The following is a 15,961-nucleotide window of genomic DNA, read 5'->3' on the forward strand; positions in this document are numbered from 1 at the left end:
GATCTTGCGAGTCAAATGGTATCTACACCTAGAACGTGTGAAAATTAATGAAATGCTAATGGACTAACAAAAAAACAGATCGTACGTGTCCTCCGCTTCCAAGCAACGCATATCCGGTCCACTAAAAAACTCAGTATCAGGAGATCATGGAGGGAGAAAATGACCGTTCCAGGTCTACAATTCCCTAAGGAGGGTTCCTAATACATAGTTTGTGCAAAGGCTGAGACACTTGGGACTGCGGCTACTTACCAAAATTTTCTCTTCGTGTGACAAGGCGGGCAGAAATAAGATAAGGCAAATATGCAGCATTACAACACAAGACCTATACTGCAGATTGTAATAGTTGGTGCACAAGAGCGGCAGTCAACAAGACAAGAAATGCCGTGAAAATGTACTTCCAGTTTAGCAGAGTTGGCTTGATAGACCGCACTGTCTCAAGACTGCCAGATTCGTCCTCCAGTGGAGCAGTGATCCCACTGTCGTTCTCTCCAGGAGTTTCGGCAGTTGACTTCACCTGTGACCAAAGACACAAATGTGAGTTTTACTTAGCATGACACGTTTGGATGTTACATGGTGTATAACCAGAGCACACAAATCATATTCGCCAAAAGGTCACATAGGAAAAACAAAACAAGAACTGGGATAAAAAGAAGTTGCATAGTGAACATTAACCCATAACCAAAGTCTGTTTGCGTCCATAAAAAACCACAAGTATTGTAGTTGTGTGTGCTGTTAATTCAGAGTTGTTTTAGTCACAACTTGCATGATCAGTTATTATTACCCAGTAATAGCACGGTGCAAGGATGTGGAGTTCAGGGTTAAGAATGATTTTCTACAAAGAGAAGACCTTTTTATCATCAGTTATTACTATCCACAAATTTGCTGCTTCTATGTTTTTAACTTTTTTCACAAGAAAGCAAAACATCTATCTCAAGAACAACCGACCTTGGTCTGCAGTGATGAAGAAGCCAGAAGTACATCTTCCAATGCTTTAGAGGGCCTGAGTTCACCTTCATTAGCAGTGATATCTTTGCTCAATGATGTACCTTTGTTAACATTTTCTTTGCACTTTTTAGCCAACATCCTGTTCTTCTTTGTTAGCGTAACAATCTGTACAGGCCAGAAGTCAGCGAGCTTGCTCAAAAATAGCCAATACACTGATTATCATAGTACATACACTGCAACAATGTAATTTGTAAGTAAACGGTGTAAAACTAATATCCAAACATGGTTTCCCGAGCACTATATGGATTAAGGTTAGGCTCATTGTAATGTCCAATTGACTAACATTTAAAAACATGTAATATGTGCTACATCGAGTACATGATGTCAACATGGATTCCGGACATGCAGCATATTGCTTGACCTTGTATAAACCCATACTTTGGACTCCAATAAAACATTCTTTAGCACTAAACAAGTGCTCACCATATTAAGTTTTCCTTACCAAATAAAGTATTGAACACATTTGTCCAGCTGTCCACTTACCATCAGTTTGTGATCAATCATACTCTCTTTTGGCTGCTTGAAATGAACTACTCCCTCGTCCGGAATTACTTGTCGGAGGGAGTACAACAGTAATTACTTTAATATAATGGCAAAGCAGTGCTTCAGTCTGTCTAAGCATCATAGATCCTGATTCCAGACCAAACTTTGTGATGCTTAGGAATCTCAAGTACTAATTCGACTCTTTATCCTTTCTGTGTTTGTGTTTGTAACCAAACCCTAAATGGGCTGACAAGGGTTTTAAATTTAATCTATCCTACCTTTTCCTAGAACATCTAAATTATTGGAACAACTAAGTGCTTATTGTGCCAATCAGACACAAAATAATAATGCACCAAAGCACCTATCCATAATTTTTTAGCAAACATGTATAGTACAATTCATATGATTGAAGCTTTATACATACAGCGCAAAACAAAATAGTAAAAGTAGTACATTTTCATAATAAAAGCACACATACCTGAAGATGAAGGCGCTCTCTTTCAAATGCAAGTTTAGCGACCAAGTCAGTGATTGCCTTAGTTTTAATACCAATATCTTTTGCAGTGGACAGCTTCAGTTGGTTGGCTTGGCATAATGAGTTCTCTAGACTTTCTACTCGACCTCTCAGAAATGATAGTTCTTCACAGAGCTCCAAGTTAGTATCTGTCAACAATATACATTTCGATTCAGCACTCTCAGCCCTGTTTTCAGCTTTCAAATACTTATCCTTCAGATCTTCAATCATGTGTTGCATATCAGACATTGAAGACTTTAGCATACCCTGCTGTTCGCCAATAGCCTCAATTGATGCTCTCGCATGTTCTAACTGAGAGTCTGACTCCATAAGTTTCTTCTCCAATAAGCATGCCCTATCTGATCCCTGAGTCTTAAGAGAGTTTAACTCTCCATTGAGTTGTACATTAGTGTGAGTAAGCTCAGCGCACCTTGCTTCAGTATTTTGTGTTCTGCTTTCAGCTTTGAAAATGGCATCTTTAATATCGCCTATAATATTCTCAAACGTGCCTATCTCAGACAGTGATATATTCTGCTCTTTTTCATTTGCTTCTGTTGATATCGTTTCCCACTCCAACTGAGAGCAAGATTCCCTCAGCCATGCCTCCAGATTCTGAACCTTATCCTGCAAAGTGAAGAACTCGGAGGTCGATAGTCTTCGACTCTGCACAGCTTCCCAAGTGGCATTGTTTTCACTATCATCTTTCATCATCTCTGGTGAGCCTTTTGAAGCATTTGATTGCACTAAGCTTTGCTTTAACTTTGATTTTAGAACAGCTTCCCTCCGACCTGATGCAGTTTGATGGGACTGGATGGTATTAATTCTATCAATGAGATCTTTTGAAATTCCAAGGAACAACTCAGAAGCATTTTCTGCTGCAAACATCCGTTCAGAAATCGCTTCAGCCGATTCTTCCAAGAAATCTGATTCATGCTCTACATTATGCAGCTTCATTTCGAGTTCTTTCACAATAGCCCCCGAATCGCATAGCCTTTTTTCAAGATCTAGTTCACTTGCAATTGACCGTTCTAACATCTGCAGGACATTTCTTTGGCCCTCAGCCTGTATAGTTGTGTGAGATAAATCATGTCCATTTTCATATGCACCACCTTCACTAGTTCCTGAAAAAATGCAACCATTAGGAAATGGATAAAGCCAACACTAGAACGGGTAGGATCTAAAAATGCTATGAGCATACCGGCATGATGATGGGAAGGGTCTATGGCTTTATCAAAGTTTGTGAACTCTCTTCTAATAGCGGCGATCAGCTCCTGCATCTGCTTCAAAGACGCTGTGGCGGCATGCAGCTTACCTTTCAACCTGCCCTCCAACTCTTCCCCGTTAAACTTCTTTCCAACATTTCTAATATCAATTTGAATAAAACCAACTAACTTCTCCAACTCCCTGACTTCAGAATCTAGAATTCCATACAAGACATCAAACTCGAAAGCCTTCTCGACCGACTCATTCGAGAGTGACTCGGGGTCGAGCATCGAAAGCTCAATGCCGTTTGCACGGTGAGCTACCTCCATCACTAGCATCTCTAAATTCAACAACTTCTCGGAGCCAAACTGGATTTCGAGTTCCATCCTAGATATGGCATCTGCTGTGTTTCTCACTCCATTTGATCCATCTCCATGCGACAGAGAGCAATACTCCTCATGAGTGCTCTCAAAGTCCATGATCCCTCTTCTCTACAGCTCCTGCATCATATTAGATCATGTAAAAGACCCAAATATAGACGTTGTGCATGAGAAATAAGCAAGTCTATCTCGATATTTGGGGAACTAGTATTAGAAACAAGAAAAGCAAAGCCTGAAGCCGCATATCCACTACCAGTGAATAAACTCAAGCAATGTGCTAGCAAATGCCAACTCGGTGGGCTCGTTTCATAAACCCCCAATTTATGCTCAAATTTGTTTGTACACTCAAATTGGTTGATTATAACGAGACACGATTACTCTTCAGGTCGGCCGGCTGGGTAGGTAGATGACAAAATTGGTACGGGGTAGCTGAATTTGCCAAGCTTCATAACAAAGCGCAGTAAGAACAACTCAAGAGATGCCCCAAATGGATTCCAATAGCTTTATTTGAGGAAAATATGCCCGAGAAACGGGCTCCAACAAATTGTCCATTGCAAACCCCATTTTCAGCCGCGCCCCAAATCGCCTTGGGGCTTCCCGCGCAAGATCGGGATTCCGCATCCCATCAACGAACTAATCGGAAGCCAACGAACCTCTTTCCTTCCCCGTCCCCCTCCTCTGCAGCTTGCCTCCCGTCGCTGCCCAGAACAATTCCGCCGCTGCCAAGACCAGTTGCTCGATCCGGAAGTTGGGGGAGGCTGCTGCAGTTGACCGGCCGTGGTGAATCACGCCGAGGAGAGCAGCACGATCTCCCGCCGCCGCTGCAGAGGAGGCGATGTCCCTGTCGAGGCCGGCGGCGCGCGTGGCCGCAGCGGTGGAGGGGGCAGTAAGAGCGGGTGACCGACGAAGGAGGCGAAGGCAGGCGGCGGCGTGGGAGAGGTGGGCGTGGGCTTGTAGGCGGAGGCGTCGGCGACGGCTGAGCCGCTGAGGTTGCTGTGGGTGTTGGATCGGGAGGGGAGAGGTCGCAGAGAAATCGGGAGCAGATGCCGCTGGTGCTGCGTCGCGATCCCTGAGGAGAGGAGGGATTTGTTGTGAGGAATGGAGGGGACGGCAGAGGGCTTTGCATTGGTTACCGTTTCCGCTGATTCGTCCGGTGCGGATGCGTTTCAGTAGAACGTTCTGGGACGGGGAGCGTGGCACGAGGGGGCGATGTGGCGCCGACGTGGCCCCGCGTGGGTTGCACTAACGAAACGGGGGACCGGATTCGATCGGCCCGAAAGCTGCATCGGCGTCAGAAATTTATTTATTTTCGTAAACACATAAGCTTTCACCGACGCATGTACACTCACCCTATGAACGCGCAACGTTTATTTATTTTAGTAAACATTCTATGAACACGCAACGTTTATTTATTTTAGTAAACACACTAAAGACATAAGCTTTCACCCAAGTATGTACACTCACCCCTATGAACGCGCAACGTCAAGTCAGAGACCTCTCTAAAATAAATTTAGAAAATACGAGCACCCATGCCAACGTCAAGTCAGAGATCCCTCTAAAATAAATTTAGAAAATACGAACAACCATGCCACAAGTGACCTAAGTGGTCTGGTTTCACCTCAAAGAACAAACCAACTGAGATAGGCTTCAATCCCATGTTTGGTTGTGCTACATTTCATCCACATTTGATAACGATGGGATCGCGAGAGAAAAGATTTGACAGTGATGCAGACTGGACTCAAAATCCAGCACCACCATCTGGCTTCAAAGAAAAAAGGCCAAGGTAAAACAACACATATGCCATTATGTTAATGGAAAGCTGTTGCATCAGGATTGCAAGTAGCAACCTCCAAAATCATGACACATACATCATTTGACCGAACATTGGATGATACCAATACATCCACAAATATACCATTTCCCGTGCCAGAGCGAGCGGGCAAAAAATTACAGTAGCTTCCACCTGGAATGACATTGACACAGACACCATGTTGACAACATTCTCAACGAGTATCAGCACCCTTTCCGAGAAAACACTCGAAAAATCCAAACCAAAATAGATAGATTCTGCATGAAGTCCATGTCCTCATACTATATGATTTGGCATCCTTACCCTCCCGCGACCAGCTTACAACATTCCACTAGACCAAAGACGAAACCGGACACATGACACCCAATCCTCTGACAAAAACTCTTGGAAACCAAGCAAACGCCTTCCAACGACACCATTGGCTCCTGAAATATTCCAGGAACAGAGGTTAGAGAACCAGAAACAAGGTTTGTGTTGAAATCAAATAACACGCTCACAATGCAAGAGTTCAAGCAAATGACACAGCCAATTCCAAAGATAATAGAAAACAAGGAATGAATGAGTAATCAGCAAAGCTGGACTAGATCGATATCTGAGATTGCTTCCCAAATGTTATTTTAATCAGACAGTTGTCTGATCTAGGATGGCAGATAACAAGACTGTTGAACTATTCAGGAACAGAGGTTAGAGAACCAGAAACAAAGTTTGTGTCCAAATCAAATAACATGCTCACAATCAACAAGTTCTGAAGCAAATGACACAGCCAATTCCGAAGCTGATACTCTCTCTTTTCCAGTTTGTTAGGCATATCTCAAAAATTACAGTTCAGTTCCATAGCCAATTTAGCACACATATTAGTCCTACACCAAGTGCTACAACAGCTTGTTATATAGAACTGAACGAATACAATTTAAGTAAATCCCGTTGATGATTTATCATTTGAGTTTACACCACTAAGTGTGTGCAAACAGCATAGAGTTTCCTCACAAAATTGTAACTTCAAATAACTGGCTCAAACGTACAAACTTCAGAGGTATGGGCTAAGGAAGTTTGCAAATCGCCTTATACGATGTGACAATCATTTTATAGTGTTTTACATCATAAAACATGGGAAATGATAAGACTAAGAGATAAACATATGGCACCATTCCTAGTTTCTGACTAAAAAAACTGTACATTATAAAGCATGATGCTGTTTGCACACACTTAGGGTGAGTTTGGCATTGCGGTGGATTATCATAATCCAGCTTTTTCAACCAGCTTATCCTATTTTTGTGTTTGGCTAACCAACTTTTGCCTGCTTCGTGTGTATTTTCTCACAACAGATTATAAAATAATTTCAGCACAGCACAGTTCAGCAATGCCAAACTGAGCCTTAGTGGTGTAAACTCAAATGAAGTAACTTGAAATAACTGGCTCAAATGTACAAACTTCGGAGGTATGGGTTAAGGAAGTTTGCAAATCGCCTTATAGGATGTAACAATCGTTTTACTGTTGTACTCCCTCCGTCTCATATTAAGTGTCGCAAATTTGTGTACATACGCATGTATCTACACACTAAAACACGTCTAGATACCTAGACAAAGTTGCTACACTTAATATGGGACAGAGGGAGTACATCGTAAAACACGGGAAATGATAAGACTAAGAGATAGTCATATGGCACCGTTCCTAGTTTCTGACTAAAAAACTGTACATTACATCTTAGATCTAATGGATATTTCAGTAACTACTAATGGCCATTCTATACAGTTAGTGCAACTACTTCTATCCAGAACAAGGCATTTCAATACATACCTGAAACAACAAAGAATAAAACTATTACAAAGGAGAACACAACAAAGTGAGCAAATGTAAGTGTGAATGGTGACTTCACTCTTACATATTTTGAGGCCATGGATGAAAATGCATTAGATTGACTCAATGAATGCGAAGGATCATATAAGTTGTTTACCTAGACAATGTTGGCATTGTAGGCGGCGCAGAGTTGAAGAAGAACACTTTTGTTTGCAGGGTCCACATGCTGCTCAATAACAGGACCAAACCTCCCAGGAGACTGCGCAGAAAGTGAGGCCAGGGATGTGACCAAGAACTGTTTTGGATCGCTAACTTCTTTCAACAGATCATCTTCACTCTTCCCAGCATACTGAAGGCGTACAAATGAGACAGAATAGCCAGATGTTCTCTGGATATCGACTGCATCAGCGCCATCATTTTGCTCTTGCTGTGCTCCATTTTGGTCGGTTCTGGACAACAGCGTGACAATGCTGTCAAGCAATTTGCCCCACGATTGGGCTGCAGCAGCATCTAACAGCACCGCAGACTCACAAAGCAACTTTGTTGAGGCAACTGCTGTAAGCTTAATTTCAAGAGAACCTTTGATAAACTTGAGATTGGGAATCCAAAAACGTTGAAGAATTGTGGTGAAAAGATTCGGCTGGATTGTATCGACGGAACTGACAAGAACACCTGGCCCATATTTGACCAACACTAAGGACATGACAACCACAAGAGAATTCACAAATTTCACTGCTTGCCTAGTCTGCAGTCGAGTAAACAGAGCACTCCAAATCTCACTTATGTATGGATTCATAATGTCAAAACCAACATTTTCCACCAGTGTGTTAAGCATGTAGAATGCAGATTCTTCAGTGCTGCTACGTGAAACAAGACTGCGGAATATCACTAAGATATTTGGCAGCCTACCTTCTTGATTAAGCTCATTTGGAATTTTCCGAAGGAATGCTCGCAGCAAACGAACCAAGGCAGGAACACATGGTGGCCGGTCCCAAGTAGCATTGCTGAGCAGGACACCAAAAAGCTGCATGTAATTCTGCGAGAGAGGTGGTCGGCTCAAATTGACAAGCTGTGCGAATATCTGAAAAGCATATGGCCAGAACTCTGAGATGTCCTCAACTAATATCCTCTGGAGTACTGGAAAGAGGCTTGCCTCAAACAAAGGGAGTAATGCTGGGTCCTTCTCACCAGCCTGGCCAATCACAGCTGCCAGAGCCTCAAACAGATAATGATTAAAGTCAGGGTTCTTGGGGTTATTGCAGACTTCCATAAGAATTCCCACAAGACGAGCAGTTATCTCATGAACAATTTGTCCGGCGATAGTAGCAATTCCAAGCACTCTCATCAGGCACTTCATCAAATAGGGGTTCTCATGAGATTCAGGAAAACTTAGCGCCTTGGACAAGTTTTCAATAATCTGCTGGGCAAATGAGTTGATATCGGTAGCAACATACCGTGGAGACCTTGTCACTGTGTTTACCCCTGGTACCTGGACCACGTCCTTGGTAATCAGCAGGTTCTCGATAAAGACCGCAGCATACGAATGGACAACATTGGACTCGTGTGTAAGGAACCTTGTCACACTTGGAAGCAGTGCTAGTGCAGTGGCTTTGGGAATCTGGTCCTTGAACTCCTTCAAGAACCTGAGGACAGTTGCCTTCAGCATTGGTTCAGATTGCCAATCAGGGGCCTGCAGCTCAGGCACAATCACAGATGTAAAGAAGCTCTCCATGTCAACCACAGGCACCCCACCCCCTGTGGCACCAGGCTTCTGCATAAGAGTGATTACAAGATATATTGCAGCATCCTTCTCCTTCCAGTTGTTCACCCGGTCAGCCGCATATGCAGCCAACATCTGCTGGACCTGCGCTGATACAAGTGCAGCCACCTGTTCCCGGTAGTTTGCCGCAAGTCCCCGCAGCAAGCGGCATGCAGCACGCCTCAGCGTATCCGTATCACTTCCCTCGGAATCACGCCTGACATATTCCACCCAGTTCATCTCAAACAACTCTTCGTCCTCATCCCGCAACCTCAAGTTAGGCACAACAACACTGTCACATATTTGCTTCATTGCCTCAGGGCTCCCAAACAACGCATGGTGCACACTTTCGGCGACTGTTGTCAAGAACCTTATTGCAGTCACGGCAAGCTGACCGCGGGACGGTGAGACTGTCGGCGCCATCAGGAGCCCCCACACAGCCTCAACAAACTCCTTCAAATATCCCCTGAACTCTTCCTCATACTTCTCCATGTACAGCTGCAGGTTATCACACACAGCAGCACGGAGCGCATCTGGGGCACCATCTGCCTCAACAGGCGGTGGATAGGAGGTCGTGAGGAATGCACGGAACTCTGTCATCCACTCACGCATGTGGTCCTCGAAGAACTCCGGCAGGTCCACGGAGTTAAGCGAGTAGAAGATCTCACAGCACAGGCGAAGGCACTCAAACACCGGGCGGACTTCAAGAGGGTTGGCAGCAGCTGCAGAAGCTTGAAGGCGGCGAGAGGTGGAGAGAAAGACCTCAAGGAGGGGCGCGGCAAAGCTGTCGAGGCAATACTTGAGGTCAATACGGAGGGCGTTGTTGTCGAAGACGTTGCGGAAGCGGGAGAAAAGGGAAGCCGCCGCGGCGAGGAGGGAGTTGGTCGCGGGGACGTCCCCCGCGGAGAGGGCGGTGCCGAGTGAGGATACGATGGACGGGAGGAGCGACTCCCATTTGGCAGGGAAGTCGGTGGCCGCGGCAGCGGCGAGGGCTTCGGAGAGCTGCTTCTGGATGAGGGGCGGGGCGGTGAGGAGGAGCTGGAGGATGTGCGTCTTGACGATGGCGCAGTCGTTGGCCGGGAGGTGGTCAGCGTCGTCGGCGTCGGGGGAGGGCTTGGGCCAGCGGCGGCGGAGCAGGTTTTTGAAGTGGACCGAGGCGGCGAGGCGAGCCTGGAGGTCATGGCGCGGGGAGGACGCGAGGGCGAGGAGCGCGAGCGCGAATCCCGGCGTGGAGGCGGCAGAGGAGAGGCTCTGCTCGGCGGCGCGGCGGGCGGCGGCGTCGGGGGAGAGCGTCTGTGCGAACCACCCCGCCAAGGTGTCGAGCATCTCCGGCGGCACCTCCATTTCCGGCGCCTCGGGCGATCTGGGGCGGCTAGGGTTTTGGGTGGGGAAGATCGGGAGGGGTGGGGTGGGGTTGTGAGGTAGGGTTTTTGAAATTTCTCGTGGGGAACAAGGGAAATCAAGGTCACACAAGGAAATGAAGGAATGCTCGCTCGATACTTGATAGCCGCAGGAAGAAAAGGGAAACGGTATTGAGGAGAAGGGATGCGTTGGATTTAGGCCTCCTGGTCTTGAGAACAATGTCTCTGGCCTTATGTTGGCCGGCCCAATAGAGGATAGTCCGCAAATAAGCGAAAGTTTGTGTTTCTCAAAAAAAAATAAAAAAAATAAGCGAAAGTTTGTCGCGAAACGGCGAAGCCGTCGATTGGTTCAAATATTGCATCGGGAAGGGAGAGACCAAAAGAAAAACTGAAAAGCTCAGCTGCGCTCGTGTTCATTCCTGCGGATTGGTAACGGAGAACCCAAAAATAACCGCCACTTTAAGGTTTGGGAGGAAAAAAAAGTTCAGAACAGATAGTAAAACCAAAAATTCGCTGTGAACCTGATTTTTTTGGTGAACCGAATGTGTGAGGCAAAAATCGCAATACTCAGGGATGGAGTTCAGAACTTCTCGGTACCCAACATCTCGTGAAAACGGTTGGATGGGCTGAAATTTCAGCCCGCGCATTCCGCTCTGCTCGCCACCGCAATCTTTGCAACTAGTCCTAAGTCAAGGAGGAGAGAGTTTGTTGCTTTTTCATTCTGTTGAAGCAAGACTTCTGAAACTCAGACCTTGTAGTGATTTCATTAATGAAATCAGAGAGCCCCTTCTTCTAAAAAAAAAGTCCTAAGTCAAGGGGGAGAGAGTTTGTTACAAGTACTTATTTAATTCAAAGTACTTTAAAAGAAAATTTAAAGTGAAATACTTAGGATTTTTCTAGGTAGTCGTTTTCCTTTTCATTATAGGATTGAATCCTAGGATGTGCTGATCCTATTAAAGTTTGGGGCCCTAATTTCTGGAATTGGGGATATTAGATTTGAGAAGCCTAATTTTAAAATGTGTGGAAAAGACATACCATGGTAAAATTAAAGAATATAAGAAAATGAAATATAGTTGATGGGATCTGAAGAATTTGTTGCAGAGAGGAATTTGGAAGAAGAATCTTTTATATAGCCATACAGTAATATAAAAATATGAGGAACCAAATTTAGGTGAGATAGGAATTTGAAAGAGAATATTTTATAAGGAAAACATCGGAAACCAAATTGGAGGAAGCTATCGGAGTTGCTATAAGGAATTAAGGATACATAAACAAAGAGCAACTTTGCTACAAAAAACAAAGAACAGGTAACTTTCTAACTCATCCATGCGAGATGTACCTTTTATGATTCAGCATTAATTAACCAATACACTAAGAGAGGTGTTCATCCCAATAAAACATCAAAACTAAAAGAACCGCAAGAAATCAGCCGTACAACATTTGCAGCTTAACTTGGGCTTTTCTTGCATTGCTAAGTCAGAAATCTCAGCTCGCCTACAACTTCTATCAACAGAATGGAAGGCGTCAAGGGCTGCTGCTTGCTTGCGACCAGCTGAGTAACCCACCTCTACTGCACCACCGAACCCCCTCGGCCCAATTCTACACCATGTTCATGGCACGAGACATCGCAGCAATCACCTTCTCCCTCGTTTGCTGTTCGGAGCCAGGGCACTTGATGATGAAGGAATGCACCACCGTACCATTGTTGCCTGTGACCTTCGACTCACCTACACGGACTTCCGCCTCTTCAAATGCTTCAAAGACCTTCTTGACTGGATGGTTCTCCATTGGAGACATTACTCGGACAAGGACCTCGTCTCGCACCACTTGGATGTCCACCTCTGGTCTGGGTGCTCTGTCCCTTGGGTCCGCCATGCCGGACTCGAGAAAACGTTCTCTCTCCGTCTCCATGTCTTTGAGCTTCTTCTGGAGGTCAGTGATGTATGCTATTGCATCTCCCAGCAGAGAGGCCTTGTCCATTTTTGAGATGTTGGGTACCACGGCTCTCAGAGCATAGAACCGCTGGTTGAGCTTCTCCCTCCTTTGGCGCTCAGCCTCAACATGATTAAGCGGCTCCTCCCTCCCATTTGCAGGCTTTCTTCCCCTCTTCCTCGGACGTCGGTCCTCAATGATAGGAGGTGCCCCTTCCTCTTTACACAAGCCATTCACCTCTGAACTCTCTCCATCAAGGACAGCAGTTCTTGCAACCAGGACCCCAGACTTAGAACTGGTCCCTGCACTAAAATCTATTTGTCTAGGGGCTTGTGCTTGCAACTGTTGCTGGTTGACCATCTGCAGTGGTTTCACTAGCTGTGGTGGCTGTTTCTGAAGCTGTGGTAGTTTCTGGAGCTGAGTTGCTTTCTGAAGCTGAAACTGTGCTGTAGTAGGGCTGTCCGCAGCTCCATTGTTGTGTGGAACTTCATTGCTCACTATCAGTATGCCATTTCCAAACTTCTGCTGATGAGAATTCAGGCCCCGGGCCTGACTCCAAGTGAAATTCTGCAATCCTTTCTGGACATTGGGAAGCAATGAACTCCCTACACCAGCACCAGCAGCCCTCTGTTCCCATGACCTTTCATCTCCCTTTGGTACACCAATCACTGGAGCTGCTGAAGGCCGACCAAGGTTCAAATCCTTGCCAAAAATCTTTGCCAAGCCTGGAGACTTCTCAATATGACCATTTCCTTCACGCCTCTGGACTATATTGCCACTCCCTGCAAAGACAGCCTTTATGGCCTGGAGAGCGTCAGGACTCTCAACCACCTGCTGCATTGAACCCAGCTCAAGAACACCAGTCTCAAATGGCACTAACACAATAGTTCTAAATCCTGCTGTGCTTGCAAGGTACCCCCGGTAACAGTAATTGACTGGGAATACATTGCGGTCGGTATTAGGAATCCAGAGGGGCATGCCTGCTGCAAAAACTTGACCAGGGCCACCAGCACGACGCGGAAATGCGAAGTACATAGATGCTAGAAAGAACATCTCAGTATCTGTCACCTGATCAATACCTGGGGCATAATCCTCCTCATCAGCACCACCAAATGCTGTATGCAACCTCTGCAGCACACGCTTCCGCATTCGCTGATTGGCATCATCATTGCCTACAGAAGCAGCACCTCCCACCTCACCATCATGGGGTTCACGGCAAGAGCCATCCCCCCATCCAAGGACAAGATCACCAGATTTGGTGCGTGAGAGCTGCCAGAAGATGGCATAGTTCCAACCACCATGAGGATGTTCTGATTCTATAAGCTCCTGGAGTTTATTCTGCAAGTCTGCAGGCAATGATGCAGCAACAAGACCCTCAGATATGGCACCACCTCCTTTTGTCAAGTATGCAAATGCATCCCTTCCAAGCACAGTGGTGCTGAGGGCTCGGTCTTCCTCAGTCCACGTTCCACCGGTTCCTCCATTGGCACCATCCTCCTCTACCTCCATCTTCATCACCATAATACCTACTCAAAACAGTATAGGTCAGGTCAAAAGGCACTGATCACATCAATGTTCTGTTGCAAGTTGCAACAAATGGCTAGCCAAACGTCAGAATGACATTTAACTAGTCTAGATGTATACAGTCAGTAAATTCTTACTGCAGTTATAAACATATATGGATATACTTAAAATAAAACAGAATCAAACTCCCAGTCATCATGCAGCTAAAAAAACATACTGACACAAACACCTAGTACTTGGCAGTGGCATCCTTCTAAATAATAACTTTAAATGAATTAACACGTGGGCAATAAAAACTTTGCTAGTCTATGACACATACGTCATTAACTTGTCAGGGAGTGAAGGGGACACTCCATAGCAATAATATTAGGAAAACTACCAAATGCTGATTATACACATGTAAATAACATGAATAACACAATCATGTTGATAGTTCATTCAAAGCACACAAAACTTTTGCTAATAAAATCAGCACGCATTAAAGAAACATATATCTTGGCATTGCTATGGCAACCCAGAATTTGGGTTGCCTGAGGAGCACATGACTGGATTCTAATCCAATCGGGCCGCACAACGGCCAGAATGACATGGTCATAAGCTCCTACCGATCGCCAGGCACTAGATTCCAGCCTAAACAAGGCTATCGTCCTCCACGGCACGACAAATCACCACTCCGCCTAACTCACCAAGACACGACGACAGCCCACGGGTTGCAATCGCTCCATTTCACGACACGACAGGGCAGTACGGGCAGCTACTGTAGTGCGACAATTCAGATACAGGGGCGGACGGGGGAGGAGCCAGGAATCTCACCTGAGCGGGACTCCGGGGCCCGAATCGGCGGCGGGGACGCGAAATCCAGCGCGGGCAGGCAGGCAGGCAGGCCGGCCGGCACCCCCCAGCCCCCGAGAACCCCCGACCTCTGCCTGCCGAATCCGAGCGCGGGCGACGGCGAAGCCCGGATCTTCCCGCGCGCGAATCCGAGCTCCGGGGTTCTCCTTGCTCGTGGGGCCTGGGGTGGTGGGGGGGGGACGGGCGCGGCGGGGCGTGCGCGTAGGGGCAGGGCGGGATTCGACGGTGGATGTGTCTGTGTTTTTCTCTGGTTCGCGAGGGGATTTCGGGGAGGGAGGCGACCTGCGAGCGAGCGAGCGGGGTTGGGATTGTGGGGGTGAGTTGAGATGGGCGAAAACGAGGGCCTTTTCTACTGGGATCCCGGGCCGACCGGGGCTCGCTTTGCGTGTCCGCCTCAATCGGCTTCAGCTCTCTTTTTCCTCGGCTCCGGCCTTTGCCGTGGGGGTCTTCTGCAGCTTTCTGTTCAGGATTTGGACGGAGAGAACTGAGATAGGCTCTAGCTTTGCGTTGCGTCCGAGTCCGAGGAAAGGAAAGCTCCATGTGATTCTAAAATTGAAATCGATAGAAACTACACAGGGGGGTTTTGAAAATTTTATACGGATAGGCTATGGATTGGAGTTTATACAGGTAAATTTTGATTGAGAAATATGATCATATGACAATTGTGATGATATAACAAAAATTGGCTCATTTTTCAGCTTTTAGTGCTCACTGCGGTATATAATTACTTTGTTATATTTTACACATATGTTTTCTTATATTTCTAGGTAATGTTCTTCTTGTGTGTTTAAGTCTCAGGTTAATATGGACCCCTGCCTGATGAAGTTCTACTAGAAAAAAAAACGAGTTAATAGCTTTTTCGGGATGCAATAATGTTTCACCCAGACCATAATAAACAATAGACATATTGTATATCTTTATATGTGAAATAAAAAATTCAAGGAATTCTTACTTGCTTGTATGCGAGTGTCCACGTCGTTGCAGCAGCACCATGTGGTAAATCTCGATCTTCATGTTGTCGGGCGACCGCCGAGACCGCTGTCTCTTCACACCCTTACACTCTTCTGATATCTCTCTTCTCCGTCTACTCTGACAGAGTTTAAATTCACCGAGTTTGGTAGAAGTGCATCAGTAGTGGGTGGCGGCGTGTCGCGAGACTTTGCGGGATCTAGCGGACTGCTATGGGCGGTCATGGAGGGAAACTCGACGGGGGCACGCCAGCGGGAGGGGGAGGAAGGATGGAGGGCTTAGACGAGGGTGGGATCGGCGAGTGGGGATAGTTTCATCAGGCGTGGCCGGCGACGAGAGCCCATGACATACGGCAGCGATGAGTCTGCAGGT

General features: G+C 46.1%; 3 protein-coding genes across 3 annotated transcripts; all 3 read right to left on the reverse strand.

The window, feature by feature from the left end:
* Window positions 1-82: 82 nt before the first annotated feature.
* Window positions 83-4,718, reverse strand: LOC100841518 (WPP domain-interacting tail-anchored protein 1). Its single transcript, XM_003566086.4, has 5 exons — window positions 4,239-4,718; window positions 3,201-3,705; window positions 1,967-3,123; window positions 946-1,110; window positions 83-514 (listed from the first exon to the last, which is right to left on the reverse strand). Exons 2-5 carry the CDS (start codon window positions 3,682-3,684, stop codon window positions 323-325), a joined length of 1,998 nt encoding a protein of 665 aa, XP_003566134.1. The 5' UTR covers window positions 3,685-3,705; window positions 4,239-4,718; the 3' UTR covers window positions 83-322.
* A 651-nt stretch (window positions 4,719-5,369) lies between these two features.
* On the reverse strand, window positions 5,370-10,432 carry LOC100842736 (exportin-2). The gene is made up of 2 exons (XM_010232363.3): window positions 7,350-10,432; window positions 5,370-5,820 (listed from the first exon to the last, which is right to left on the reverse strand). Exon 1 carries the CDS (start codon window positions 10,293-10,295, stop codon window positions 7,350-7,352), a length of 2,946 nt encoding a protein of 981 aa, XP_010230665.1. The 5' UTR covers window positions 10,296-10,432; the 3' UTR covers window positions 5,370-5,820.
* Window positions 10,433-11,556: 1,124 nt separating this feature from the next.
* On the reverse strand, window positions 11,557-14,943 carry LOC100844558 (transcription factor bHLH13). Its single transcript, XM_003566094.4, has 2 exons — window positions 14,582-14,943; window positions 11,557-13,770 (listed from the first exon to the last, which is right to left on the reverse strand). The coding sequence occupies exon 2, from the start codon at window positions 13,763-13,765 to the stop codon at window positions 11,912-11,914; it is 1,854 nt and encodes a 617-aa protein (XP_003566142.1). The 5' UTR covers window positions 13,766-13,770; window positions 14,582-14,943; the 3' UTR covers window positions 11,557-11,911.
* Between the last annotated feature and the right edge of the window lie 1,018 nt (window positions 14,944-15,961).

This window comes from Brachypodium distachyon, chromosome 2, assembly GCF_000005505.3.
Source record: "Brachypodium distachyon strain Bd21 chromosome 2, Brachypodium_distachyon_v3.0, whole genome shotgun sequence".
In the NCBI taxonomy this organism is placed as follows: Eukaryota; Viridiplantae; Streptophyta; class Magnoliopsida; order Poales; family Poaceae; genus Brachypodium; species Brachypodium distachyon.